Source organism: Drosophila obscura, unplaced genomic scaffold (assembly GCF_018151105.1).
Source record: "Drosophila obscura isolate BZ-5 IFL unplaced genomic scaffold, ASM1815110v1 contig_58, whole genome shotgun sequence".
NCBI classification, from domain to species: Eukaryota; Metazoa; Arthropoda; class Insecta; order Diptera; family Drosophilidae; genus Drosophila; species Drosophila obscura.
Genome location: NW_024542848.1, coordinates 315,433 through 336,266, shown reverse-complemented (window position 1 = coordinate 336,266; position 20,834 = coordinate 315,433). Strand labels below are relative to the sequence as shown.

Below are 20,834 nucleotides of genomic sequence, written 5' to 3'. Positions count from 1 at the left end.
AATCAATGCGTTACCTAAAAGCTGCTTTAACGCTGGCAAAAGTGAAAGAGGGAGTATTTGATGGTCCACAAATAAAAAAAGCTACTGAAAGATGATGGATTTTCAAACATTTAACTAAGAAAAAGCAGAATGGCACTCATTCCTAGAGCTAATTAAGAATTATTAAAAAATCGGGACTCGGGAAATATGTCACTAAAAGTCCATTTCCTGCACTCCCACTTGGACTTTTTTCCGACAAACCTAGGCGAAGTTAGCGATGAACACGGAGAGAGATTTTATCAACAATTTAAATCTATAGAACAACGTTATCAAGGTGTTTGGAATGAGAACATGATGGGCGACTATGTGTGGAATCTCATAAGAGAATCTGGTTCGAATACAAAAGGAAGACAGCCAGAAAACTAAAATTATTTTAAAAAATGTTAACAAGTATTAGCAAAATGTATCACTTATGTTTAAAAACTTGTAGCAACATAACACCAAATAAAAAAGTTTGTATATCCTTAGAATTGATTAAAAAGACTAAAAATGACTGATTGTTGTATGGGTTAAGGAATGAAATCCCATATCTCAGGTATTTCCACTTTGGTTTTATTGAAATATGATTAGGTAGACGCGACAAGATCTTATTTGTGTAGACCTGCAGTTGTGAGAATATAAAAGAAACATCAGACCTCAGATTGGGTATAACGAAAAAAGTAACTTTCAACAACATTTCATACCAAAGGAACGCGATCAGGTACCAAATGTACAACCCTTTTTCGTTTGCTTTGTTCCCAATTGGCCGTCAGCCATTTGGGTGATACAGGGGGACTGACAGATGAAGGGCCGTCTCGCCATAACTGGACCTCGGGTGACTATCCCCTTCCCGCCTACTCGTGGGAACTATATGCCTAAACAAAATATCAAAACAACAAAGGAGCTCGGTACTCCTCCTAAAGTAACGGACGGACAAGCCAATCCCTCTACATCAACGCCTGGGAAACCAGGTCCTAAGAAGACGAAAAAGGAGACTCAGTCGTTCCGCCGTCTTCTAGCAGCTACCGATGCGAGGAGGGCCAATCGGGCCCATCCACGTCGGGGGGCACCGGAGGCAATCCGGTTATCGGGGTGGCTGCCAAGCTGAGCGTAATCGCGGCTGGAAAGCGCCTTGTGACCGGGGAACCCCCGTCAACCTCGAGAGGGGAAGGTACTGCACCACAGGGAAAGAAGCCGTCCTACCAAGACAGGAGGCGCGCTGCTTTCATCTTGTCGAACGACGGTCCTGACTTCAGGTCGTCGGTAAAGGGGAAAGAGCAGACGCTTTGGGCCAGCTCAATTATCCCGAATTTCCAGGCAGCCAAAGCTGGAAAGGGCGAAGCCAAGGCCCCGGCCAAGCGACAGCGCTCAGCGGATGATCCCGCTCAACAGCCAGGCCACGCCCAGCCAGCAAAGCGGGCGAAAAACCATCCTGCGAACAGATCGTTTGACCCTAAGACCCTAATTGGCGTCCTGGATAGGGGCGCCAAGGACGTTAATGTCCCTCCCTCTAGGACAGATTTCTGGAGGAGCTTGCGGAGAATGGCGGGCCACCGCCTAAATGTGAGGACGCCGGGTGGCATCAAGGCATGGTGAAAGCCATCGCCCGCCAAGATGCTCGCTCGGCGGCCCTCTACACGAAGGCAGTGGCGGCGCTCAAGGTCTACCCAGGGGCCAAACTGGAGGCCGTCAAATGGGAAGACATCCCCAGCAGACCGAGGGCCAGAGCGTAGGTCTCGGTGAAGCCTGCAGAGCCGGAGAAGATCCTGATGGTTCTGCAGGTCTACAACACCCACTTTCCTACAGCCGATTGGAAGGTGGCCAAGGTGGATGAGGTTACTGGACAGAGGCGCCAGATAATCCTCGTCCTCAATGAGAAGTCTCTCCTACTCCTGAAGAAGTCGGACGGAGTAGTGGACTATGGCTACCGGAAGGTGACCATAGCCCCCTACAAATCCGACTCTAATTGCATGCAAGCAGAGATCCAGCTAGATCTCGTGCAGCCAGAGGTCGCGAAAGCGGAAAGTCCAACCGCGGCGTCGGACGTAGCGTCTGAGATGTCGGACGACATCTTGGACCGCTACGAGTCGGATGCAAGCGACCTAGCCAGGGGTCTTGGTCACCGAGAGCGATGCCGAGTCTCCCTGAGTCTCGAAAGTAACTCCGAAGCTTCACGCTTACGCAAAGTACTATCGAAGTCGACCCCAACCTTGGGCTACCTGAAGAAAGCCGATCAGTCATGGACGACGTCCAGCAATGAATCGCTTAACCTTCTCCTCAACACACACTTCCCAGGCTGCGCTGTAAACAGACCAAACTAGAGCGCACCTCCTTATGTTACCTCAAGATCCATTATAAACCTGCTGAGTCAGGAGAACATATCCTGGGCAATTAAAAGCTTTAAGCCATACAAGTCTGCGGGAACAGATGGCATCATCCCAGCCCAACTGATTCACGCCGGACAAAGCGCCATAAATTGGCTCAAATAGATTTACGAGGGAGTCTTCTCTCACGGACAAATCCCATGGCTTCAGACCAAAGTCGTTTTTATACCCAAAGCAGGTAAACCCTCGTACACTGCCCCCAAAGATTTCAGACCAATAAGTCTTTCGTCCTTTCTTTTAAAAACGATGGAACGGCTTTTGGGGCTGCATCTCAGGGCGAGTATTTCGCCCAATTTAATCTCTGATTCTCAGCACGCCTATCGGAAAGGAAGATCCACCGAGACGGTCCCTTAACGGTCCCTCTCGCCCCTCCTATGGAACGTAGCAGTAAATGAACTGCTGCGAGAGATGGAGGCGGGTGGATGTCACGTGGTGGCGTACGCTGATGATATTGCCATCGCATTCTCTGGGAATTTCCACAGACGCTATGCGAGTGCATGACAAGCACTCTCATGAAACTGTCCCAATGGGCAGACAAATGCGGGCTAGGTGTTAATCCGTCTAAAACGCAACTAGTACTCTTTACCAGGAAGCACAAAATTCCGACACTGATTCCCCCAAAACTCTGTGGGGAAGCGCTGGTTTTTAGCAATAATCCTCGATAGGACTCGATTTGAAACTGAGCATAGAGGATAGGGAATAGAAGAAGGCCCCTGTGGCCCTCTATACCTGCAGAAAAACCATCGGACTTAAATGGGGAATGACACCGTATATAGTCCGGTGGCTATATACCGGCATCATACGACCAATCCTAATGTACTAAGTGGTTGTATAGTGGCCAGCACTGGACAAGAAAACTTGTCTTAGCAAACTCAGAGCTATGCATAAAGGGCGGACTACGCACAAGCCCAAGCGAAGCCCCTTGATACCATGTTGTACCTTCTCCCTGTAGAACTCATGGGGGAAAAGGATGCAACTCTTTCCTCTCTCATATGAGAGAATCCAAACTCAGGAAAGCATCCACACTCGGGAAACTTGACGAGACTCCCGCAACTATCGGAGGGGACAGATAACTGTGAGTGATCACCTTTCGACGCCGGGACCCGCTAATGCGATCCACATATACACTGATGGCTCAAAAATAGACGGCCGTGTTGGTGGTGGCGTCTACTGTAACGAGCTCAACATTAGTCATTGTTTCAGACTCCCGGATCACTGAAGCATTGAAGCAATAAACGAGGATATTTCTATCGTCTCCAAACTTTCTTTAGACAGACACTCAGTGTGCGTCTTCTCAGACAGCCAAGCAGCTCTTAGAACACTTGGCTCAATATCGTCGAACTCAATGACTGTCAACATATGCCGCAGGTCTCTTAATGAGACCGCAGAGCATTAAGATCTCTCCCTAATATGGGTCCCCGGACACGGGAATGATGCTGCCGGCGAACTAGTCAGGCAATGTACTACCACACCTCTCCTACCGGAGAAGAAGCAGGTAGCGATGCCTTTGGCTACGTGTAGGCTACTAACGCAGGAAGCCTTCGAGCTAATTGCCGACAGACGATGGCTCACCACGGTGTAGGGGAGAAGGGGTACACACCCATGCGGCATCACAACGGCCCTGTAGCAGGACCAAGTGAGTTGTTCATTTATTAGGTTTGGTTTTAGCTCCAAAGTTTCTGCATAGATTTTAATGAGCAATACTTTTAACGACGCCTAATTAATGAACCTATACACAAAAAAAATAGAGGACACACTATATATATTTTCTCAACTTTTCCTGAGTTTTTAAAGTCAAAATTTTGTACAAAAAAAAAACCGCACAAAAATCATCATTTTTGCATTTCAATGCTCTTTATTTCCCAGGCGGTAAGCAGAAATCGTAAAGTGGTTGGCCTTAACTTATAGCTGTTTTTAATATCTTAAAAAATGGCAAACCTTTTTAAAACCAGACGTAAGATACTAGAGTTATGTAAAAAAAAAAAAGAAGCGCTACCTCTAAAAAAAAAAAGCTTAAAAAAAATAAGACTTCAAAGATTCTTCAAAAAAAATTCTGCCAAAGAAAAAAACCATAATTCTTAAAAAAAAACATTTACATTCCCATATACATACATACATATATCAGAAAAAGTCGGTTTCAGTCTGTATATAAATTTGTGAGCTTATGATGAATTTTGGATTTAAGTACAATTTTAAAATATTTTACAATGTAGATTATACATCTAGAATGTAAATTTTACATCTTCTCCGCAAAGGTCACGCATTGCACAGGCAGTGTGGTCGTGGTGAGTAGCGTGGTCTCGTGCTGAATGAAAATCTTTATTCTGGCTATAATAATGATCCGATCTGATTCAGATTTAGCAATCTGGTAGATATGGTCATTCTCTACGATACTGCGTTTAGTTTTATTGTATCTTTAAAATTGGGCTTGCCAAAGATTTTCGTCCTTTGTGGGGCGGAATGGGGCGGGGAGAAATTTTGAAATACACTTGTAGCAGTGTGATATCACATGACTCTGGAAACCAACTTTGGTTGCCCTAACTCTTATAGTCTCTGAGATCCAGGCGCTCAACAAGACGGACAGACAGACAGACATGGCTATATCGACTCGGCTATTGATGCTGATCAAGATTATATATACTTTATGGGGTCGGAAACGTTTCCTTCTCAGCGTAATACACATCTACTTTTACCACAAATCTAATAAGGAATGTGCCGAAAAGAAACTGCACACTTTCAATCGTCAATTTCTCGCAGTGCGAGCTTTCGATCATGCCAAGCGATGCGTTAGAAAGCTCGATGAATTTACATGTTCTCCTTTCACTATTCGCCCTTCAGTTTCAACAATGCCCCGAATTGAAGAACAAGTTCGCAAAAAAATTGTGCACAATTACTGCACTGAAAAAGGTGTGTCGTACAGACAATTGGCTTAACGCTACAAAGTCAGTGCTCATAGTGTAAAAAACATTATAATAACGTTTGGAGAGACATATTCTTTAAAAGACTTGCCAAAAACTGAAAGAAAAGAGGTGCTAGTGATGAAAATGTTGATAGCAAAGTATTGGCCTTAATCCACGAACGATGTCCGTTCGCGAATTGGCAAAAAAAAAGCCCGAACTAGTATGAGTATGGTACAAAGAATAAAGCAACGGCATAACTTAAAGACATACAAAAAACCCAAAGTTCCGAAAAAGAGTCTGCGACAAGTAGAAGTCGGCAAAACGAGAGTGCGAAAGCTCTATGATCGCTTGCTCACTGATGCAGTGGAATGCATTGTTATGGACGACGAAACATATGTCAAAATGGACACAAAAACGTTACCCGGACCTCAATTTTATACAAAAGCGAAAGGTGGGACTGTTGACGACTCGGTGTCAAAAATTCAAGTTGATAAATTTGGCGAGAAAGTGCTGATATGGCAGGCCATTTGCACAAGCTCTTTTTTCACAAAAGGGACAATAAACGCTGATGTTTATATGACGGAGTGCTTAAAAAACGCCTGATACCTTTTTATCAAAAACGCAATGTGTCGAGAATATTTTGGACAGATCTAGCGTCAGCGCACTATGCCCGTTCAACTCTGGCGTTGCTTGACTCAAAAGAGACCAACTTTGTAACAAAAGAGGAGAACCCACCAAATTGCCCAGATCTTCGGCCAATTGAGCGATATTGGGCCATTGTCAAGCGCAATTTAAAGAAGAATGGTAGTCTCTCCAAAAATATGGAAGATATGAAAAAAAAACGGGATGCGTGCAACCCGCATCGTTACCAAAGAGTGTTTGCAGAACCTGATGAGTGGGGCTAAGCACAAAATCCGATTAAAAATAAGAGGCTGAACATTTCTTTAATTTTTCAACGAAAATCCGATCTGATTCAGATTCGGCAATCTGGTAGATATGATCATTCTCAACGATACTGCGTTTTTAGTTTTATCGTAAAAAATGTGCCTCCCACAGATTTTCACCCTTTGTGGGGGCGGAAGGGGGCGGGGCGAAATTTTGAAATACACGTGTAGCAGTGTGATATCACATGTGTCTGGACATGTTTCTTTGGTTTCTCTAGCTCTTATAGTCTCTGAGATCCAGGCGCTCATCGAGACGGACAGACGGACGGACGAACGGACAGACGGACATAGCTATATCGACTCGGCTATTGATGCTGATCAAGAATATATATACTTTATGGGGTCGGAAACGTTTCCTTCTCTGCTTTGCACACATCCACTTTTACCAAAAATACAATATACCCCTTAACTCTTTTTTGAGTACGGGAAGTTATACGAAAAATAAGATGTGCAGTTTCTTTTCGGTACATTCCTTATACCCCTTAACTCTTCGAGTTTACTGTATTTCGTTTTGCGGTCAAAAGCAAAAACGATGCCGAACGATATGCAAGAAATTGAAAGATATTCTGTAAGCCATAGGAAACCACATAGCTAAGTGATTTAAATTTTTAATGATCACTTGGGTATGAAAAAGCTGTCCGCAATATGGCTGCTGCGTTTGCTCACAACCGACAAAAAATCATTCGTGATAATTTTGAAAGAGTGCTTGGCGTTGTTTGACCACAATAAAGTCGAGTTTTTTCGCCGTTTCGTAAGCGTGGATGAGACGTGTCTCCACCACAACACACCAGAGACCAAAGTAGTCAAAACAGTTGGTTCCTAAGAGTGATTCTAGGCAAAAGAAGGCTAAAGTGTATTTTTCCGCCAATAAAGTCATGGCGAACGTTTTTTGGAATGCTCGCGGTATTAACCACATTGACCACCTTCAGAAAGGGTGAAACAGACAATGGCCAATATTATGCCTACTTATTGGATCGATTTAATGAAGATTTGAAAAATAAATGAGCATTTGGCAAAGAACAAAATCTTTTCCACCAGAACAATGCACGGGCGCAGACATGTGCCGTTTCCATTGCGAAAATCCATGAATTAGGCTACGATTTGCTCCCTCCCCCACCCTATCACTAGATTTTTTTTGTTTACAAACCTCAAGAATTGGCTAGGCGGAAAAAAGATTTGAACACAAAGATGACGTCATCTCACAAAAAAAGAGGCTATTTTGACGACATCGACAAATCATATTTTTGGAATGGATACAAAAATTGGTGTAATTCCGAAAAAAATATGTATAGCTAAAAAAAAAAAACAACAAAATTATGTGTAGACATATAAAAAAGGAACATTTTTAAAAAGTTTTTGCTTAAATACGTCATACATAATTTATGTAACTTATATATACCATTTTTCATATAAAAAGTAAACGACCAACAATTTAATACATTCAATTCGTAGCCAGAGACCAATACGCTTAATTGAGAATATTCAAGATTCTTCCCCGATTCTTCTTACTCGCTCCCTCCCTCACTTTTATGGTAAATGGACCCACCTGTAGGAACAGAGAGAGCGGGGAATGAAGTCTAGAATTAACTCAAATACATTTAAATTTAAGGTAAATATCAATCGTGGGCTGCCTTCGTTACACGACGAATTTCGTGAAGGTCCTTTAAAATTAGTTGTTGTGCCACAAAATACGGTGCTGTTCGCGAAATGATTGAGAAAGATCGACCGTGAGATTGAGGTATCCTTTGGCATTAGTATGACGTCAATCGTTAAGATTTTACATGATCATTTCGTGGGAAGAAATGTGTTCACGTTCTGGGGACGCGACTCTACTTATACCCGTACTCAGTCAGTATATACATCTTTGAGCATATGATTTTTTAAAATTTTAGAATAAAAAAAATTTTACATTTTTACATTTTTTTGCTACATCTGCAATCTACATCTACAATGTATATTCTACATCTAACATGTAGATTGTACATGTTCCATTCAGATTCCACATCTCCTCCGCTAGGGGTTGCTCGCGCACTGAACGCGGCAGAGTGTGAGAGCGAGAAAGAGATAGGTAAGGGTCTCTGGCAGGAGGGGCGGAAGAACCAACAGAAAATTAATTTCTTCATTCTAGCTATAATTATTATCCGATCTGATTCAGATTCGGCAATCTGGTAGATATGTTCATTTTCAACGATACTGCGTTTTTAGTTTTATCGTATCTTAAAAATTGTGCCTGCCACAGATTTCGTCCTTTGTGGGGGCAGAAGGGGGCGGGGCGAAATTTTTAAATACACTTGTAGCAGTGTGATATCACATGAGTCTGGAAACCAAATTTGGTTTCTCTAGCTCTTATAGCCTCTGAGATCCAGGCGCCCATCGAGACGGACAGACGGACATAGCTATATCGACTCGGCTATTGATGCTGATCAAGAATACCTTAGTAAAATGGCTATATGTGCACTGCTTTAAAAGGCGTTTTTTTCAACACCATTTTCTTATTTATTTTATATTTTTATTTGGTTAGCTGCTTATAACTACAAAACAAAAAGGCATAACAAAATTCCATACATATTTTTTAAATACCAAAAAAAAAGTTTTGTATGTTTCACTAGGTTATAACAGCAAACATATTTTGTACGAAATGTCCAGGAAAAGTATTTAGAAATGAACCTGTTAATAATTAATAGGTTGCCTTACTCTGAAGTTTCTGCAGCCTGGGGATGATCCTGCCAGTTTTGTAGGTTGTAGTTCAATCTTGGCCCATCTGCAGGATAGCTTTTTTTAAATCTTTCAAGGTATCGAACTGCCTTGTACATGCATAAACTTTTGCTGTAGGATGCCCCACAGATCCCAATGGGATTTAAGTCCGGACTCATTGCCGGCCACTTCATCAATGGATGTTGTAGGTCTCAAACCATTGTAGTCCGGGCAGATCGGTGCATTACTTGCTGGAGTCCATTGGTCACCATGGGGCTCACAATGCAGAGTTCACTATCTATGTTGTATAGGCTTGAGAATTCATTGCCGGATACAAAACATTTGGGACTTGCCTTTACACTGGCAGCCCAATCATAAGCGATCCACCGCCAGGTTCCGCTTGTGACAGTTGTCGTGGGACGGGATCCCCCAGATTTGAGGCGCTGGCCGCTATTGATTTTTTTCATCACTATTATATTTTCAAATTCGACGTCCAACTTGTGTTTTTCATAAAAGCCAGCGCGCATTTATGCCGTTATACGGGTTGCCATTTGTTTGATGTGAGGTTCAATTTTCGTGCAATTTGGCTCAACGTGCTGGTGATTTTATCCAGTTCTGTTTGATTTTGTTGCAGCTCATCAGTCTTCGGTTGTACTTACGCGTGCCGTTGTCCGGTTGCTGTGGTTGGCACTGGACCAGGCGACGATTATGCGGTAACCACTGGATCTTTTAATTGGTAGTATTCGATGTCATTCATTAGTGAAGCGATTCGACAGTTTATGCCGGTATTCATTCCTTGATCCTTCCTGTTCTTCCTCACAATTCAGTACTACGGGCTTCACTACGCATTTATGTATTTGCGTGGTTTGATGCTGGTTTTACGTACTATCAATCCCTGTCTTTCTAAACGAGCTAACACAGCCACTCTCAAACATGATAACATGAGACTATACCGTTTTCTACGTATAGCTCGACTTTGACCTTATTTAAGCTAACGGTACCACAGATGGAGTTCAAGACGAGAATTTATAGAGCTGAGCACAACATAGGTAGTATATTCAACAACAGGAGCTATTCTTTTAGAAATTGACAAATCTGCACTATAGCCATTTTCTAGGGTATATATACTTTATGGGGTCGGAAACGTTTCCTTCTCTGCGTTGCACACATCCACTTTTACCACAAATCTGTATACCCCTTAACTCTTTTTTGAGTACGGGTATAAAAATATCGTGGTGCTTCAAAAGCTAAGCCCTTCGACAGAGGGTGCACACTGCACGAGGAAGAGTGTGCAAGAGCGAGAGAGAGAGCGAGAGAGAGAGCGAGAGAGAGAGAGAGAGAGAGAGAGAGAGAAAGTAAGCCCGAGGAACAGAGTTGCGTAGCCACTGCAAATTGATTTGTTCATGCTGGCAATAATACATATTTAGACTGTACGGGTTGGGCATGAATCGAGCTATTATTAAACTACTCGACACCATTTTTCCGCTTCGAACCAAACCAACTTTTTTGATATTTTTGGCGCTTTAAACCTATTTTTTTTCTATGGCAGAACTTTTTATACCAGTACTCCAAGAGTTAAGGGGTATTTTAGATTTGTGGTAAAAGTGGAAGTGTGTAACGCAGAGAAGGACCATATATACCAGATTGCCGAATCTTATAGCCAGAATAAAGAAATTAATTTTCAGTTGCTTCCCCCTAACCTTCTCCGGCGTTGCTGACGCTACTCATTCTCTTTCTCGCTCGCACACACTCTGCCTTGAGCAATGCACGAACTTTACGAAGAAGATATAGAATCTACATTGTGTATGCATAATCAACATTTTCATTGTATATGTAGATAACAGATTACAACAAAAAAAAAAAAAAAAAAAAAAAAAAGTCAAATTCTACATAAATCATAAGCTCACATATTTATATACTGACTTAGTACGAGGATAAAAGTATAAACGCGTCACACGACTCACACGTTCCTTCTCGTTTTTTAAGGATTAACAAAACATTTTAATTTTTTATTTTATTTTTTCAGAAGCAGCTCTTTTTTTCACATAACTTAAGTATCTGATAAATCTATCTATAAAATAGACCTAAATTTGTGATTTCAGCTTACCGTTGGGGATATATTAAGCTTTCAAATGCGAAAATGATGGTATTTTTTACGAAATTTTGACTTTAAAAACTCAGAAAATTCGTTAAAAGTCTTCGCTCTTAAAAAACTATGGAGAAACAGCTGAGCTCACATGATCCATACATTTCAATGAACAATACTTTAAACAACGCCTAATTAATGCACCTATACATAAAAAATATAAAGACACATCGATTTTTCCTGAGTGTGTTAAAACCAATTTTAAACAAATTCATTTTACGCATACGCACCTCGTCCCCATTTTCCTGGGTTTCTTGTTTCTCGGGATAAACGCCAGCTCGCAAGAAGGAAGCTTTCCACGACTCCACATCTTCTACCGTTTCACAAGACAGTTCCAGTTGTTTGTAGTCCTAAAAATCAGTGTAGTGCGTAAAGAAAAAAAAAGAAGCGTCCAAGCGCAGAGAACAAATGGATGATAGGTTTTTTTTTTCGAAGCATATGGACAATGGAACAACAAAATGAGTACATTTTACAAGTGGCTGAAGTAGATATTTTTTTCATTAGGTTTGGTCTCTGTTTAATTTGAGTCATGTAAGTCATGTTGTGTGATGATAACTAGCGTGATGTGACATGAATTGCCGATTAGTTTGTTCTTCGTGTTTTTAATGTAGATCTAATAACACAAATCAAAAAGGCAGAAGGAGTTTGCGAGCGCGGCTTTCCAGGCGTGGCAAGCTCCTTGGCTTTTGATTTGACCCAAATGTTGATAAAAACATAGTAATTTTTATCTTATACAAAAAAATAATATTCGAAATCTTTGACCGACTATTTGGTCAAAAGAATCAAATTTTAATAACGAATTTGAACAGAGGAAAGAAAATAATGAACATTTAACTTCTGCATTTTTTGTACAAAAATAATTTAGTGGGCACACCTACCTAAAATGTTTGATATTATCGTTTTATTTTAGTTCATAAGAATGTCGAAAATATTTCAACATAAATGAAATGCTTACATAACACTTTCTAACAAACAAAAAATTTAAAAAATTTAAAATAATCAAAATTATGTATATTTTTGAAATATTTGGAGCTTTGAATTTCGAAAATTTGTTAAATCTTTATGCTTTTACCATTTTGTATTATTTTGTTTTAATTTAATTTATTTTAATTTTTTGTTTAATTTATTACTTTATTATAATTATTTATATTTATTCATAATTATTTGTATTTATTTATAATTATTTTTATTTAGTTATTATTATTATTTTTATTTTTTATTATACTTTTTATTGATATATTATTATTTGTATTTATTTATTACACAAGGGAACAAAATTGAACTTTTTGTGTGTTGATTGAAAACTGACTTAAGTTTTTTACTCATTTGAGGTAGCTGATTTCAAATATAATGTCCATTTTCTTCCATCAGATCGGGTTTCTAGTTACAGATATTAATGGTATTATTGAATTTTTTCCAACAAAAGTTCAAAGAGTCATAGCTTTACTCCTCATTCAGCAATTTAATTTAATTGTTTTGCAAAGCTTACAGTTACATTATTAAGAAAAAATAACTAGTTTTTAAATAGCCAAATGAGGAGTAAAGTTATGACTCTTTGAACTTGAAATTTTTGGAAAAAAGTTAAAAATACTTTTAATAACTGTAACTTAAAAACGCGATCTGATGGAAAAAATGGAGATCAGATTTGAAACCAGCGACCTCAAATTGGTGAAAAACTTTAACAAACGTTTAGGAAACATGGCTCAGTAATGGTTGAAAAATAGAAAAAATTCCAAAGTTAAGTTTATTAGCTGGGATTGTGGCAATTGGCAATTGTGCTTTTATTAGCTTTATGAAAAATCATGTTAAAGTAGCTTCCTATGTACAATACATCTCTAAACAAAATAATTCTAATTTAAGAAAATCTTATAAAAGAAAATGTTTTGATTAGTTACAAGTACATTATAATACTTATAACTTTCTTTTTGAACTACCGATTGGAATGAAATAAATATTAACCCATATAAAATATGTTTAAGTAAATGTTTTTAGACCAAAACTGTGATTTTTGTGGCTATTTTTTTTATTATTATTTTTCAAAACTGCAACGATATCACTGAATGTGTTGGGCAAATCCAAAATCAATGTAGACACGACTTGAAAACAGTATTGTTGGCGAGTTTTGGATTTTTTTTAGCTGAATGCGGTTAACCGTTTTCAAATTAGCCCACTATATGCAAGGGAAGGGCCTTAATTTTGGAAATAACGGTTTATCGCGAAAACTCGATCTGATAGGAAAAAACCAAGTACAGGGTTGGTACATTCAGTTCTTAATCAACAAAAGCCTTGTTCCCTTGTGTTATTATTTTTATTCATATTTATTATTATTTTAAGTTTATTTAATTTTTTTAAATTGTATTAATTTTTTTTAAATTTTATTTAATTTTTTTTAAATTTTATTTATTTTATTTAATTACGAGCCCCGACCACTATTAATTTGTACGGCAAGCTTTTTTAGCCATATGCTATGTTTAACAGACGATATTTTCAATACTAATGTAGATAACACATGCGAACTTATTTTTCTCTGAAAGATCATTTTATTCTCTTAACCTTAAAAAACAAAAAGTTTTGTTGTACTTCAACAACAACAATAATAACAAACATTTCTTTGAATGCTTTGCTTAACTGATAAGAAAAATATGACCACTAATTATTCGTACGGTGCGTTAGCTTAGCTTAAAATTGAAAGAAGATCAAAACAAAAGCAAACAGCGTAACATATTCACTATCTAGTCATAATCTGGAATCAGTCATACAATGCAGAATGTAAGAAATGTGTAATTGCTTCAAATTAGTCAAAGTTTAGCAACGATGGCACGTGGTAAGCCGATTTGCAACGAAATAGGAAGTTTAGTTATTGATTATTATAAATCGGGGAACACTGTTGGTGAAATAGCCAAGCAATTAAATCTGGCTAAGTCGTCCGTTCAAGGCATTGTAAACAATTTTAAGAAAAATGGCAATATTGAAAATAATATCGCAAATAGAGGCCGAAAATCGGCAATAACATCTCGTGACAAAAGAACCCTGGCCACAATTGTGAGGTCTGATCGTCGACAAAGTTTGAAAAATGTAGCCTCCGATTGGTCTGATAAAATCGTAAAAAGTGCGAAGCGTGAATGGACGCGCCTGCAGTTGCGAGATATTGGATATAAGTTCTATAAAGTATGTATAGTGATTATATATGTTACATACTTAATAGCTTAAATTACTCTTAGGCCAAGGAAAAACCATTGCTTACGCTTCGTCAAAAGAAGAAGCGTTTACAATGGTCTCGGAAACGAATGTCTTGGACTCAAAGGCAATGGAACACCATCATATTTAGCGATGAATCTAAATTTGATGTCATTCAAAAATGAATGAGTACGGGTATAAGTAGAGTCGCGTCCCGAGAAGCGACTCACACGTTCCTTCTCGTTTATTTTTTATTATTGTTTTTTATTTTGTATTTTGTTTTTTTTTAATTTTTTTTATTTGTTATTGATTTTTATTTTTTATTATTGTTTTTTAGGTATCGGAAATTTCATGTTTTGAATTTCATATATGTAAGCATATTCGTTAAGTTAAATTAAAATGTCAAACTGTTCTCATCTAAAGCTTTACTTAGGCCGCAAGTCATAAAGTCATGTCATTCACTGATCTTTTAATAAACTTTTTTTTAAGATTTTAAGTAAATTAATGGTGTAGTTATCAGTTGGTAATCGATTCAAATTTATGTTTTTTAAAAATGTGACAAAAAGAAATACAGCACATCCTTAGGTTTCTGACTGAAATATAGGCTAGTTTATTTTTAGGGTGTCGCGATTTCTAGAACCCGAGCAATGTGCAAGCATGAGACAGCTGGGAAGGAATCGGCCAAATTACAAGTTATTGTGAGAACAATTTTGTTTTGTTTATTAAGATAATTTTTTTAAACGTTAACTCAGTAACATAGCTGCCATAGTAACTATATGAATCGTTGGGTATTTTGTTTGGATATATTGGGTGGGGATGACTATGCTCGCGTCCAGTTTTATGAAATATGTAGATTTATTCGTTGCACCTAAGTTATCTTCATAACAGGTGAGACCAAAATTTCGAATGAAATACCTCAGATAAATACTTCTAACAAAACCCTTATATATAACTGCAGTTTTATCTTTACAAAATATTTGAAGGTGAATTTCATTAGGGTAAAAAATAAAAAATAGAAAACTATTTATATATGTATATCAGTATCTTTTGTGAAAAGAATGTATATTTTTTACTGTAAAAATAAATCTAAATTTTATACCAAAAATCACTATTTGAAAATCAGAAAATCACAAGCTTGTGCGGAAATAAATAATAAATAAAAACACTATATAAATTATAGTGTTACATTAAACATTACATTATTTTGTAGTGTTGTTCACTGCGAATAATTGTTTTTAACATATATGGAATATTTGTAAATAAACAAATATACACTAAATACCTACGAAAATGCATAGAAAAATGCATACCAAATTGCCTTCATTCGGGCGTCTGGGTAGATGTGCCCCTTCAACAAATTATTTTTGTTTTGATTTTGATATTTTCTCTGTTTTTTTCTTCTTTTTTTATCATTTGGAGTTCATTTTTTTGTATACTAACAAAAATTACTAACCTTATAAACATTGCGTCCGTCTGGACTGAATAAAGCAAAGGTAACACGTCTAGACATTGACATAAAGCCCTGTTCAATATCACGCAATTTTAAACCATCCAATGGCAACATGAATTTCTTTTCTTTTTCATCTTCATCTTTGTACCAGGAGATGCTCTCAGATGTTAACACAAACCAGTAAGGACGCGAGCCACCTGCGAAAGAAAATAAAAATGTTATCAATTGGTCAGGCATCAAATACATAGGCATACTTATACGCATTACTTATAAACAAAACCGAGAAAGAACGTGTGAGTCGCTTCTTCGGACGCGACTCTACTTTTAAACCCGTACTCAGTCAGTACATAAATTTGTGAGGTTATGATTTATGTAAAATTCTATATTTTACATTTTTTGCTACATCTGTTATCTAAATCTACATCTAACATGTTTATTCTACACCTGAAATGTAGATCATACATCTTCTCTGCGAAAGGGGTCGCACTGTACAGGGCAGAGTGTGTGCGATCGAGAAAGAGAATGAGCTGGAGGAGGTGGGGGTTAAAGTTAATTTTTGTATTCTGGCTATATATATAATCCGATCTGTACCAAACTCGGCAATCTGATAGATTTGGTCATTTTCTATGTTTCTGCGATCTTTTTTTTTTTTTTTTGTATCTAAAAAATTGTGGCTGCCACAGATTGCCACAGCTTCAAAAAAAAGCCTGCAGTTTTATTCAGAAAAAACTTTGAATCCCTTGAATGTCCCTTTAATTAGACATGTTTTTGCTACGATATAGTGGCGATAATTTCAAGCTTATCTCATCGGCGTACGTTGCACGTGGGGAAATGAAGTGTTTGTGTGTCATCACATGCATTGAGTTACAGAGTCCCCCTGAATAATTTTTTGTTGGTTTTCATATTATTGAGCTAGCGAGCATTTTTACTATCTGTTGATTTAGAGTAAAATAAGAAGTCGAGCGGATTCGATATAGTTTATGTGTGTACAATTTATTTGTTATAAGTAGGCGAAATATGGGGAGTATAGGTGTAGCGAAAGAGATAGCAAGATGTGCCGGTTGATCAAATCAAAGCGATGCCGATTGAAGACGCAGGGTCTGTTCAATATGCGAGAAAAATTAGTGATAGATCAAGACGGTAGAACGTGAGTGTGATAATGAAGCGATAGAAGCTCGGGCTGCTGCTGATCCGAGTAAGAGCGATAGATAGAGAGAGAGAATGCGAGAGAACAACATAGATGCTTCAGCTGCAGTAGAAGAATGAGATATAAAGAGACGAAAGAACGGCCGCTGCCGTAAGTAATTATGCGCGGTTATATTATTTATATGCAGTGGGCAATGCAAATAGCAAAAAATGGTGGAATTACGTTATTTTGCGCCAGTGGCTATTATTTGAAGAATTTCAGGCCGGGAAACCAGACATATTTCTTTAAGTTATGTTTGGTCGCGTTATGTTCAATGACTCAAGATAATGTTTTTGTCATAGTTCATTCATCCCGGATAATGATTTTGCATTGTTTCAGCACTGTGGCTATGGACGTTTGTTTTATTTATGTTGCACTCTGCGTCTTGGGTATTTTGAATATTCATGGGCAGCTTAAATACTGAAGGGGCTACCTCAATCCAACCAAAATGAGCGCGATGCTAGTACTTGCTATAGTATAGCAAATTGAGAAATTTTTTGCCAGTTCCACCTTGTGTAGCAGGCCTATTTTTTATTTTTTCTTTTTCTGGCCTAGGTCACTTCTAGTCGTATTAGGAACAAATTATTTGTACAAAAAGTTTGGAGTTTTATGGATTAAACATACATACAACTTTTTCATGTACGACCACGTTTGATATCGATTAACGATAAATCAAAAACTCATCAAAGGCAAAAATTTTAATTTAGACACGTAAATGTCTTTGTCATGATTTTCTACCATATTTGAAATGAATTTTTAATCCAAGAATGCTTAGATCAGCTTAGTTCAACTTTTATTGATGAAGCACCATGCATTGCCAATGTACAAAAACTGGTATCGATATAGGTAGTTTAAGATGAATTTTTGTGCCGTTACTGTGCGCGAAATGATAGAGCAAGATCTTCATGTCACATACTGCGAGATTAAGGTATCCTTCGGCATTAGTATGAGGACCATTAATACGATTTTCCATGATCACCTCGTGGTAAAAAAGTATTGTTAGCGAGAGAACACACAAAATTTAAAAATTTTACAAAAATACGATCTAGGTGCTTCAAAAGCTGTTAAGAAAAGTTGTTATTTCACAGCTCCAATTTTTTGTGTCACATTAGTTCTATATATCAGTGTTCTAATAGAAGAATAACCCAGTTATAAAAATATATATTCAACGAAAAACTTAAAAAATCTGAGACCATCTCCAAAATGTCCTGCTCACATACTTAAGCCACCTGGAAAAAAATGGTTGAAAAAGTTCAAATTTGCCCAATATTCCTTAAACTTTTAATAAATTTACTTTAATATTGAGTGGGATGACCTTTCTGCTTAAGAACAGCGGAGCAACGCTTTGGCATTGAATCCACAAGACGTGCGCACTGTTGAGGGGTGATTTTCTTCCATTCTTCTCGCAAAATTCGTCACAAATCGTTTTTATTTGCTGGTTTTTTTCGGCCAACGACTTGTTTAAGAATTCCACAAAAGTTCTCTATAGGGTTCAAGTCGGGGCTCTGCGGTGGCCATTGCAAAACATTGATTGCCTCTTGGTTAAGCCATGACTTGACTATCTTGCTGGTGTGTTTCGGGTCGTTGTCCTGTTGAAATATCCAGGCAAGTGGCAAATTATCGGCATATTCTCCAGATAAATTGTTAATAAGGATGTCCCTGTACATTTCGCCGTTCATAATGCCTTCTATCTTCACTAGGGGACCTACGCCCAATGCGGTGAAACAGCCCCAGACCATAATCGAAGCGCCACCATGTTTAACGGTCTTCTTCGTGTATTTGGGGTCCAATTGTTTGTTGGGAGGACGTCTTAAATATGGTTTACCATCACTCCCAAAGACATTAAACTTGGATTCGTCGCTCCAAACAATCATGTTCCAAAAATTGGGACCTTTTTGAATATGCCCTGTGGAGAATTGAAGGCGCTTTTTAACATTTTTAATGGACAGCAATGGTTTTTTTTGGGCAATGCGTCCATATAACCCGAATTCATTTAGCCGTCTTCTTATGGTCTGAGCTGACACATTCACGCCATAATCTGCCACCATTTGACCTCTGATTTGCGTCGAAGTCAAGAACGGATCGGCTTTACTGATTTTGGCAATCCGTCTATCGTCGTTTAAAGTGGTTTTACTGGGCTTTTCACGTGGAATATTTTCCCAGGTTCCATGTTTCTTATAAAATGCAATGGCATTTCTGATTTTGCCACGCGAAAAATGTAAAGTCTTACAAATTTGTAGAATACTTATGCTTTTTTCGTAATATTCCCAAATTAGCTTTCTTTCGGCGGATTTGTATTTTTATTTTTAGCCATAGCGGTCAAATTGTTTTGGGAAACGTATTTAGTATTCAATATTTTAGTTTAGAAAATAACTAGCACAACTTTCCCGGAAAAAACACAAGTTTGACGATTTTAGCTCAAGGTGGCTTAAGTATATGAGCAGAGCGCAATACTCCTTTTTGACATTTAGTAAATTTTTTGGGAACCCCCGAATTCCTACTTGTCATTTTTTACTGTGATCAGCTGCTTAAATAACCGTGTTGCAATATGTAAAATTTTCAGGCCAAAATAAATATTTTCAAAAAAGTTATTAAGAAAACAGTTTATGGTAGTGGCTTAAGTCTATGAGCACCACTGTAGGTGACGAATCATGGATGTATAAATATGTATATAAAATCGAAAAAGAAATCAAAATTCGACGGCATGGATGTTTGTAAGTGAAAGAGGCTGATTGGGGCCTGTTTTCTTCTGAGTGCTAAAAGTGCTGTGAAAATAGGTTTAAATTTTTAAAAGTAGGGTTTCATATTCCTGAAGAATATTGTTCAAAACAATAAAACCATTTTCAGAAAACTAAGTTGTGTTTTTCATAATTAGGCCTGAAACTTAAATAGCAACCTATAAGCATTCAGTCAGTACTTCAGATATAACCCTCAGATTCAGAGATGTTCAAACATACCTTTCATTATGCCAAGGTTCTGTATCACCATGTGGCCCTTTCTTATAACTTGGTTGCCAAGCTGACGAGTGCCTGTCTTATTTGCGTTTTCAGACTTATTTTGAGCACTGTAAAAAAAAATTGATAAATAACTCAGATGTCTAGAGTTGGTAAACATACGAAATTTACGTACTTGGCAAAACCAATGAAGTCCTCGTGATTGGTATTCATGTAAGCCAGCTCAAAATCGATAAGAAGGAGAATTTGCTCTTTGCAACTATGCTCGCGTTGACGTACGTGTGTCGTAATAATGCGCTCTGTTTCCTCACGCAAGCGTGGGTACCGACCCATCTGTTTTAAACATTACATAAGTTAGTTTGAAACCAATATACATATAATTAACTTACTTTAGCGGTGCACATGCGCACGACAACAGAAAGTTCTTGAACAACTAGATCTACGCACTTGATTACCGGTTCCTTTAGCAGTGCTATTTGGCGCTTCACAATAGCCTCAAAAGCCATATCCGGGGTGAAAAGACCGACGCGAATACCGTGAATATTGCGAATGGCGAATGAAATCTCTCGCCGCAATTCTTTTTCATCACAGGCCATCTTAACAATCTCGAAGCGTAGACTGCACCGAAAGAAGAGTTATATTTGTATAAATATTTTGGGGACGCTTACCGCTCGTGAAAGATGCGATTGATCTTGGCACCACCAGAGAGCTCATTTGTGTTGACCAAAGCCGATCCGCTGCCTTCAATAGTCCGTTCGAAGTCAGACTGAAGCTGCTGTATCATTCTATATAGACATGAGAAAGATCGTCTGTTAATTCATCCCGTTAAAGCACGGTTTTAATGAAAACGAGAGGGAACGTGTGAGTCGCTTCTGGGGACGTGACTCTACTTATACCCGTACTCAGTCAGTATGCACATTTTTCGAATTAAAACAAAATTCTACATTTTACTACTACATCTGTTATCTACATATACATCTA

General features: G+C 38.2%; 1 protein-coding gene across 7 annotated transcripts in view; it reads right to left on the bottom strand.

Moving 5' to 3' along the window:
- The window catches only part of LOC111075963 (dynamin), an 89,338-nt gene that overhangs the window by 58,381 nt on the left and 10,123 nt on the right, over positions 1–20,834 (bottom strand). For 6 of the 7 annotated variants that reach the window (XM_022369511.2, XM_022369512.2, XM_022369508.2 and 3 more), the window contains 6 exons: positions 20,522–20,638; positions 20,243–20,471; positions 20,029–20,186; positions 19,857–19,963; positions 15,717–15,910; positions 11,317–11,436 (listed from right to left, as the gene is read on the bottom strand). In XM_022369511.2, the coding sequence (XP_022225203.1) occupies positions 11,317–11,436; positions 15,717–15,910; positions 19,857–19,963; positions 20,029–20,186; positions 20,243–20,471; positions 20,522–20,638 (925 nt within the window). Of the gene's footprint in view, positions 1–11,130; positions 11,231–11,316; positions 11,437–15,716; positions 15,911–19,856; positions 19,964–20,028; positions 20,187–20,242; positions 20,472–20,521; positions 20,639–20,834 lie in introns of those variants that run through there. The other variant, XM_022369513.2, reaches the window with a different exon arrangement.